This window comes from Camelus dromedarius, chromosome 18 (genome assembly GCF_036321535.1).
Source record: "Camelus dromedarius isolate mCamDro1 chromosome 18, mCamDro1.pat, whole genome shotgun sequence".
Classification (NCBI taxonomy): Eukaryota; Metazoa; Chordata; class Mammalia; order Artiodactyla; family Camelidae; genus Camelus; species Camelus dromedarius.
The window spans coordinates 31,777,854-31,787,936 of NC_087453.1; the positions used below are offsets into that span (position 1 = coordinate 31,777,854).

General features: G+C 37.6%; 1 protein-coding gene across 2 annotated transcripts in view; it reads left to right on the forward strand.

The window, feature by feature from the left end:
- LOC105096266 (serine palmitoyltransferase 3) overlaps positions 1 to 8,457 on the forward strand; it is a 150,909-nt gene extending 142,452 nt beyond the window's left edge. Inside the window, exons 12-13 of one of the 2 annotated variants that reach the window (XR_004131009.2) lie at positions 4,850 to 5,686; positions 7,801 to 8,457. Coding sequence is in view for 1 of the 2 variants with exons in the window: in XM_031434252.2 (XP_031290112.1) it covers positions 4,850 to 4,963 (114 nt within the window). In the remaining variant the exon portion in view is untranslated. Of the gene's footprint in view, positions 1 to 4,849 lie in introns of both variants that reach the window. The other variant, XM_031434252.2, reaches the window with a different exon arrangement.
- The last annotated feature ends 1,626 nt before the right edge of the window (positions 8,458 to 10,083 follow it).

Here is a 10,083-nt window from a genome sequence, read left to right on the forward strand (position 1 = left end):
CAAACTTGTGGTTGCCAAGGTGGATAGGGGTGGAAAGAGAGAGACTGGGAGTTCAAAATTTGTTGATATTGACAGGCATATAGAATAGATAAACAAGATTATACTGTATAACAGTGAAATATATACAAGATCTTGTAGCTCACAGCAAAAAAAAAAATGTGATAATGACTATATGTACGTTCATGTATAACTGAAAAATTGTGCTCTACATTGAAATTTGACACAACATTTTAAAATGACTATAACTCAATAAAAAATGTTAAAAAATAAGAAAATATTTAAAAATAAATAAAGTAAAAGAAGGAAAAAATATTTGAAAACATTATAATCAATAACAGAACAAAGAAAAGAGAAATAAAAATGAAATTGAGACAAATTAAAAAATAATATAAAATGTTTTAAAAGAGAATCTTACAAGGGCTTAAAAATATAAACATAAAAATTTTAAAAAAAGTTAAAAAAGAAAAAAAAAGAAAAAAGTGGATATGTTCCTGTAGTCTGTGTGCTCTTAATACTTTTGTCTAGAGGTCCTTCTTAAGTATGAGTGGTTGTGAAGTCGTCCTTCCCTGCCTTTTGCCTGTTATCCCTTTGTTTGGGGTTGTGGCTGGTGATCCTGTAGCCAGAGCCTGCACTGGATATTGAAAGGGACCTCCTTTTTGTTCTGTGGTTGTCCCTGCTCCTGCCCTCAGCCTACTGCATTAACTCTGGTTGCTGTGTCCAGAGGCCCTCTGGTCATGCCCCAAGTCTGTACTTCTCCCAGTGCTAGTAGGTGGGTGGGTTATGCCCCCTCCCTATGCTGCTGTTCAGAGCCACCCTTGTGCATGGAAGGCAGATTAGTTGCTCCCCTATTCAGTGCTGCTCCCCACTCCACATTGGGTCTGCATTTTATAGGTGGGTTCAGAGAAAATGGCCGCACCATCCCCCACCCCTGCTCTGTGCTAGATCTCTGCTCTTGTTTGTTTTAGAGGCACAAGTTCACAGAGGCATGGGGCAGAAAGTTCCTATCTACCTGGGACTGCAAACAAATCTCAGTCCCACCTATGAGGTTATGAAGTCCCTAGGTATGGATTCAGGTTTCGACCTCACCTCAGCCTGGGAGCGGGTCATCAGAGAATATGGTGGCTATAGCTGAGCCCCAACTCTCTTCTCTGGAGAATGCACCAATAATGGTGTTGAGGGTCTGTAGTGACAAAGGCTCTGCTACTCCTCCCCCTAAGGCACACCAGCAGTGTTGATTTGCTTTTTGTGTGTGTGTGTTTTATTGGAGACTCAGGGTGTTCTAATCAGTGTATCCTCCCAGCAACAGCACACAGCACACTGCAGTCCCCCAAGGTTGCCTCTGTACAGTTGACCCAAGTCCTCTGTTGAGCTTGGGCAGCCTGTCCCATTCCACCCCTGCCAGTTTGTTAGTATCTAGGAATGGTTGTTGCAGGAACCCTTTGTGCCCATTTAACTTAGTTTTTTTTTGGTTAAGGGATATTCTGTACATATCTGAGCATTGGAGATTTCCCTTTCTTCCTGCTGACCTCTCCATTGGAGAGGCGGTGACCCAGGAAATGAGCGCTATTCCTTTTTTGCCACTCCTCCTCCCCCGACAGGACCTATACTGCACTATTTTCCTTTTGCTTCCTTTCTTTTCCTTTTCTCCTATGAGTGTAGTGGTGTATTTTTTCTTTTGAAGAAAGCAATGTCCTGTCAAATTTCAGCAGGTGTTCTGGTTGGGTGGGTGGGTCCATGGATGTCAGTCTTGGTGTATTCGTGGGAGAGGGTGAACTATGAGCATCCTTCTACTCTGCCATCTTGGCCCTTCTCCCTCTAATTCTATGTTTTTAGATGGTGTATGAACTTTGCTTTGTTCTTTATACTCTTCTCTTGTGTCAAGATTCTTCAAAATATGTATATGTTTTTAGTGCATCTATTTTAACAAATTGTTACTTTCAAATGTAATGAGTTGGTGGTAAGAAATAGTACACAAGTGTTTCAAGAAGTTTGTAAAGGCAAGAAAAATAGGTTTAGAAAAAGCCCTTGGAAGTGGGGAAAATGAGCACTTGTAGATATCAAGGGAGGAAAGGAGTAGAGTGGTGCTGCAGGAGAGGAGAGAAAAGGACACTGCTGGGAACAAACTCTCAGAGATATCACAAGGTGAAGGGCAGCATGGGTGGATTTGCATTATTTTTCTGATCCAAACAGCACTGAGGTGCTCATGAGTACACAGTTCTGTAGAGATCAGACCAGTGATTTTCTTCATGAGTTAATTCCTGTGGAATACTTGGTTTGGAAGGAACACAGAGATGTCATTTGGACAAAAGCCTCCAAATTTTGGGATCATGCGCCCTTATCAATACAAACATTTGAGCAGATTTCTTACTGTTAAGTATAAGAAAAAGTGAAAAAAAATTCCCCTTGAAAGTCAGGGCATTAAGGTAGCAAGTGAACATAAACTACTAGAAACAATGTTCACAGGAAATAGACAATGTTAGACAAGTCCATTCAGTGAACTTGTTTTGAAAAAGACAGAAATGAGTCCACTTTACAAATAGAAAATGACTTAAAATATCCCTCTTCTAACATGAGTGACATCTACTCCTTTTCAGAGGACAGCTCTATCCTCACTTTACTCCTTCTGCCTCCTGGGTAAGAAGTCTACAAATTACCAACACTGACCTTCTCCCTCCTCTTGACAGCATCCAACCCAGAACTGGTCCGTACTTCCTTAGAATCATCTCTTGCACAAGTCCCAGTGTGATAAGTAGCCTTTCTCAGTTCCTTGTTACAAAGACAGTTCTAGAGTTCACACTGCTGTGCCATAGCAAGCCAAGTAAATCTAACTTTGCTTGAGTTCAGATGTGTTCCATGTAGTTGATCAGTGGGCTTCAACATTAATCCATTTATAAATTATGCATATAATATCAATATGTTATGTGCATTGTATAACACACACAAAAAGAAGTTAAAAAGTTTGATATATCACCTCACACATGTCAGAGTGCCTATCATCAAAAAGAACACAAATAACAAATGTTGGGGAGGATGTGGAGGAATGGGAACCCTCCTACACTGTAGGTGGGAATGTAAATTGATGCAGCCACTGAGGAAAATGGTGTGAAAGATTCTCAAGAAACTAAAAGAAGAACTACCATATGACCTAGCAATTCCACTTCTGGATATATATCTAAAAAAACTAAAACACCAATTTGAAAAGATACATGAAGTGTTCACAGAAGCATTATTTTAAATCTCCAAGATGTGGAATCAATCTAAATATCCATCAACTGGTGAATGGATAAAGATGTGGGGGATACACACACACGCACACACAATGGGACACAAAGAACATAAAAAGCCATAAAAATAACAAATTTTTGCCATTTGCAGAAACATAGATGGATTTGGAGAGCATTATGCTAAGTGATATAAGTCAGACAGAGAAAAACAAATACTGCATGATATCACTTACATGTGTAATCTAAAAAAATACAATGAAGTAGTGACTATAACAAAAAAGAAGCAAACTCACAGAAAGAGAGAACAAGTTAGTGGTTATCAGTGATGGGGGAATGAGAGGTACAAGTTATTGGGTGTAAGATAGGCTAAAGGATGTATTGTACAACACAGGAAATATAGCCAATATTGTGTAGTAATTGTAAATTTAAAATAACCTTTAAATCTGTATACAAATTTTTAAAATAATTTCTAAATAGAAGGTTCAGATTGAAATGAATCAAAATCATATGTTCTCCTCCCACATCTTCCATGAGTTATCTCACATCTCCTCCAAGTGTGCAGATCCTTTGCTTTCAAAACCACTGAGCTACTCCATCCCCAACCTTCAGTAAACACAATGGAAACTATCCCAGTTTGATGACATTTTAGACGGAATTCTTGTTACTTTTTCTTAGTTCTTATATTTGTTATAGAAACTAAGAAAATATATTGAAGTAAAAAAAAAACTTTAATCACCCATAATTCTACCACCCAGAAATAAACTATTCTTAACATGTTAGTAGATAATTGATATCATTTTGAAAGACTTCCCAAATGGGAAGCCCCATGAGTCATTCATTCTGATATTAACTGTTTTTCCCTTGTCAAAATATTGGACCCTAATATCATCTTCCTTCTCATTTGACTGGTTAAGAAAAAAGTCTCAAAAGGTTAAAAAAAAAATCCAATACCCTAGGGTTAGTGATAGAGTAGAAGGAAAAATTACTTTTTGCATATTCTGGATCTCAGTTGCTTCATTTGTAAAATCGGGGATACACTTACCCGCCTGGATTAAGAGAATTGAAATGGATAAGTTCTTTGTCCCTTATGGTTTTAAGTTCTAATATTCTCTGGAGCATAGATATTAGTATTTAAAAACTGTGGGTGGGAGAGTTGGGGGCAGGGGAGCACAGGAGAGAGAGAAGAATGCTAATCAGCCTCCATAAAATTCCATTTTCTTCCTGGCCAGGTTGGTTTGCTATGTCATGAAGACACAACTCAAATGTAATCTGCAAACTTATCTTTTTCTTCCACAAGTTTATATATGTCATTAAACTTTAAAATAAAGCCTTCAAGGGTAAGCATGATTTGGGTGCTTTTTTTTCCTCTCCTCATACCCCAAAAATAAAATAAACATTTGTAGTGTGGAGTTAGACTATTAAAGAATATGAAATAAAATGTGTTAGCCTCTGACATTCTTCCAGGGCTGGCTTATGAATCACAGCGTAATTATTTGAATCTTTCTTTTTTTTTTCTTTAAAATCAAATAAACTGGCAAAAGAAGACTGTGGTTCTCTGTGTGACTCAAGAAAGCAAGGCCACTTGTGGGCTTAAGAAGAACTGATCGGGGCCAATCTCTTTGCAGGTTTTGGAAGCACTGGATGAGATGGGTGACCTCCTGCAGCTGAAATATTCCAGGCACAGGAAATCAGCTCGCCCTGAACTCTATGATGAGACAAACTTTGAACTTGAGGATTGAGTTTCCTGGTCCAGAGTGGAACCTAAAGACCTCACCAGAAAGACCTCCCTCCTTTCCTCAGAAAGAATATAAGTTGATTTCTCCTCCTTTCTAAGGACAGTTTTGGTTTCCAAACCAGCTTTATTGAACCAAGGGAGACATGATTTTTGTTGTATTTCTTATGTCTCAGCAGAGACGAACTTTGGTTCCAGAGTTTACCTTTCTCCTCTTCCAAGTATCCTGCTACAAATACACACCTGTACTTCTTTGAATATTTTTAATATCAATGGGCCTGTGTTTTAACTGCTACTGTGCAGCCTTTTTGGTCTAGACCCTTTCAGGAGTTCCAACCAAATGAGAGGGTTTTGATTTTTAACTCAGTAGATTTCACTATGTGTTTATTTATGTAATCTGCAGACAGGGCAGGAGTGGGGTGGGGGCAGGTGCTGAACTCCTTTTTACCCATGACAGCACCAGCTAAAACTCATCCATGTCATGGGAAGTTCCAAGCAAGAGGGTAAAGAAATGTGGCTTCTACCATTTGCCACATTTGGACTTTTTCCAAGAACATGTGTCAAAAGCCATATTCAGTATTTCCAGGGAGAGAGCAGACCTGGTCAGCAACCAAAAGGATCTTTAAAGGAAACTTTTATTTTCCTTTTGTTGATCTCCTACCACTTTACAGCTGAGTTCTTAAGGATTGGAAAATTCAAGACTTTTATTTCATCAGGAAGGGGACAGAAAGTAAGTCAAATTTTAAGCCTGAACTAAAATTTTAAATTGATTACAACTAGAACATTGTCGGTGCCTTGTGGACTGAATGTTCAGCCCACATGATCTTTACTATCTTTAGGAATGAGTTGTCATTTTCCTATTGAATTTGGAGTATGTGGTGAAATTCAAGGTCCTTTAGAGTTGACTTCCAAGACTACACTTGAAGAGCATATTGATTCAAAATGACATTTAAAAGTAAATTCCATTCAACTTTTTCAGTTTTGACAGGCCTATTAAATGATACTGTCATTTGGCAGGAGCACTCCAATTGGGTGCTGGGTGGGCTTGTACACTATTGGACAACCAATTGTAATTTACCTAAGTTTTCTCTGTCTCTATGTCACTAGATATCTGCCTGTCTGCCACTCTCTCTTTCTCTAAATGTGAACACACACTTTTCTGCAAATTAACCCTTAGCTAATTGGACCTGGTTGATATGGAAAAGGCCAGTGGAAAATTTTATCTTCAATATGGTCCCTGATTATGCTCAGGCTGGGAAACTCTAAAAAACAGTGATGATCTTTCAACAAAGCTTCTGTAACTGTTCAAATGAATTACAGCATATTCCACTCCATCAAATGACACTATAAACAAATCATTTCAAGAGAGGTTTGACTTTGCATGACACAGATGGGCCCAGACTTTCATAGTGGGAGCTGAGATGGAAACTCTGCCACAGCACAGTGTCAGCTGGAGCAGCAGGCCCAGATGCTCACAGCTTATTTGAGGTTAAAAGTGATCAGTGTGGAAATCTTTTTTATGGGGAAATGATACCCCTCAGTAGGCACCTCAGCTTAAATATGGATCACAATGATAAATTTCCTCATGAATGTGTGCAAGGAGCCCTATAAGCAGAAGAGGAGAGGAAGTGGGTTTTGAAAATCCAGTTGCCCCATCCAAGGACTGATATTAATATCTCAATTCCAGATTAAATTCCAACTCTCCTCAGTGAAGTGGTGCAGCATTCCTTGTGTAAAGAAAATCTATGTTGTATAAATGAACAATGCAAATACATATAGGTCCTTTCTCTTGAAAATGTGCATTTAATTGAAGTTGTTCCTAGTTAAGTGTCCAAAATGTACCTTTATCAAGATCCCAGAGTCCTGGCCAATTCATTATATTCTCCAATACAAGATAAAGGACCTATCTGTGTCAGAGCATCTGTGTTGAGAATACACTTAGGAGAACATCTGGGATCAAAGTGGAATGTTTCCTGAGCACATTAGAGAGGCCCAGGTCCCAAAGGGCTGGTAGTATATAAGAATATATGTCATATACAATGTTTGGTTAAGAGGGTGTTTATGAGAATGTTTAAGTTTTATAAGAAAAAATCTACTGCAAGATTAGTAAAACCATGATTTAAATTCAATAGGGATTATTGAGTCTCACTAACTATACCAGAATCAAAAATGCCCGTTTAGTTGGTTCTGTTCCAAAAGACAATTTTCCACAGAACTATAGCTTTATTCACCCCCAGCTCTCCAACTTGTGCATGCACATGTGCATACACACACACACACACACACTTTCCCCTTCCTTTACAGAGCAAGTAAGACAGTAATGGTACAGAGATGAAAAACTGGTGGAAGATGTTGTTCTAAAGGTGACCTTCAGGGAAGTAGAAGGAAAAGGATCTAGATGGATATTCATAAGGAAAATATATCTACTCATTTGGGAGATAGTGTAGACACCTTCCTTGTCTTGTCATGGAACTGCAGTATCCTGGGTGTTTGTCTCTATTGTCATTCAGCATGTTTTGCCCTGCCAGAGACCAATCAGAATTTGCTAGGAAGCTTGTTAAAATGCAGACCCCTAGGCCCCATACCAGGCTTCCACTGAATCAGACTAGCTATCATTCCCAGGAATCTGAAATTTATCCAGCCTTCCCAGGGGATTCTAATCCATTTCATAGTTTAAGAACCACTCTTGGAACTTTTTGTTTTGGTAGATCAGTTGGCTCTAATAACATACCAGGAAATTCATTTTGATTCTCTGTTGGCAATTAAGGTTTTTTATGCTACTAAAATAAAATTAATTATTCTTAACTTTTACCCTCAATGGGATTTTTTGTTCCCATTTCCCAGGTGTCTTCTCTTTTAACAAGAACGGATCCAATGTTGAAGAATAATCTACCATTCATTTGGACAAAATTATCCTTTCTCTAGTTATCTTCTGTTTTATTGCCTACAAGATATCCCTTTTGCTTTTCATTCCCTTGTCCCATTTAATATGGACTTGTTTCTTTTCCTTTTTTCCTACCCCTATTTATTTATTCCAAAAAAAGCTCTTGGACAAGGTGAAAGTCTTAATAGTTCTTCAAACGTTCAATGTTCTTCTGTTATTTTTCTTCAGAGATAGAAAATATAAATGGGTTACTCTGACTGAAAAGTTCTGATGAGGAAAACTTAACTGTATTAAATATACACTTTATGGCAATAATAACAATTGTGATTTGAACTTATCTGATGATTTATTGACAATTTTCCCTGGTCTGGGTAAGCACAACATATTTGAAGTCTGTTTTCTCAGAATGATGCCTGCAGCCATGTAATGTTCAGGACATTAAGGAGAGCCTATATTTTAAATGTTTCTAGGCAATTATTGTAGGACGTTGTCTTATGTTGTGGTGTGTTGTGCATGTGTGTGTGTGTGCGTTTCACAGAAGCATTGGAAGTGACCAATTTTATTTTATTCTATCTGTGATGTGTAAATTTCTTTAATAAACAAATTATCAAAATAAATGATGGGTTATTGGTAATTTAATTTGGGTTACTCTAAATAAAATAAGACTAAGATAGAGATTTGCTTTAAAGAATTTCATGGAGAAAAGTTGGTCAGGGATGGTTAGCCCTGGCTTGCACTGTGTCAGAAGAACCAATTGTGCTTCCTCCTTCCCAACTGTGCTTTCAGTGACACCACATTGGTAGCTTGAAGCTGGTCATCACAGGAAAATTTACAGTATGGAAATTGGCAAACACTACAAATTAGGGATCTGGAGAGCCAGCTGTTAAACATTTACCAGCACACCATTAAGATCACATACAGTGGTGTGATATCTAGGGTGGAATGAGGGAACAGGATTGCAAAAAGGAGTAGCTGAACTGTGATGTCATCATGACAAAGGCCTGACTCAGCCCCAGGGGAGCTATGCCATTCAGATGGGCCTTTAGAGGTATCTCAAAGGGAGGCAAGGGATTCGGGTATTTTTGTCTTCTCCCCATTGACTAGTCATGGGATAAAAACTACCAGGGTAGAGGTGTGCGGAAGAGTGTTACACTGCACAAAACAATCTTATTCAGATGAAGGCAATTCTTGGGGAGGGACTCAACTTTCAGCTGACAGCAGTCCATCCACTTAAAAAGTTATTTCTAATCTACACATTTAAAAAGTTTGATAATGAAAAAAATGTAAATATACAATAAAATAGAATTGTATCATGAACCTGTATGTGCCCATAACTTATCTTCAAACATTATTAATCCATTGACAGCCTTTTTCATTCATTTCCCCCACCTACTTCACTTTCCCTCTCACCAGGTTCCTTTGAGGTAAGCCCCCGAAATATTATGATTTTATCAGCATATACTTCACTGAGTCTTTCTAAGAGATGCCTCAATTTATCCCTAAATTTATTTTAACCTCATTAAAAAGTAAGTCTTCAGGATAACAAGGTACCAAAGTGAGTCAAATCTTTCTCTATCTCATAAACTGCATGCAAATTTTCTGGGTCAAAACTAGAAATTATACTACAGTTTTACTCAGCCATAAAAATAAGAATGAAATAATGTCATTTGCAGCAACATGGTTGGACATAGAGATTATTATACTAAGTAAAGTTAGCCAGACGGAGATAGACAAATCATTTCATAATGGTAATGTGTAGAATCTGAAAATAATGATACAAATGAACTTATTTACAAACCAGAAATATACTCACAGTTATAAAAAACAAACTTATGATTACAAAATGGGAAAAGGGGGAGAGTTAAATTAGGAATTTGAGATTAGTAGATTCAAATTACTATATATAAAATAGATAAACAACAAGGACATACAGTTTACCACAGGAACTGTATTCAGTATCTTGTAATAACATATAATGGAAAATTCTATGAAAAAGAATACATATATATCTGAATCACATTGTTGTACATGTGAAACTAACACAACATTCTAAGTCAAATATATTCAATTAAAATATTTTTTAAAATACTAAGAAATATTTCTAAAGTAGGTATGTGATGCCTTGAAAGTTAATCAATCAATCATTTTTGGACACTTATCATGTGCCAAACTCTGTACCAAGAACTCTGACACACATTATATTCTCAGGACTCTCATAGAGACTAACAGACTCATCTTGGAAG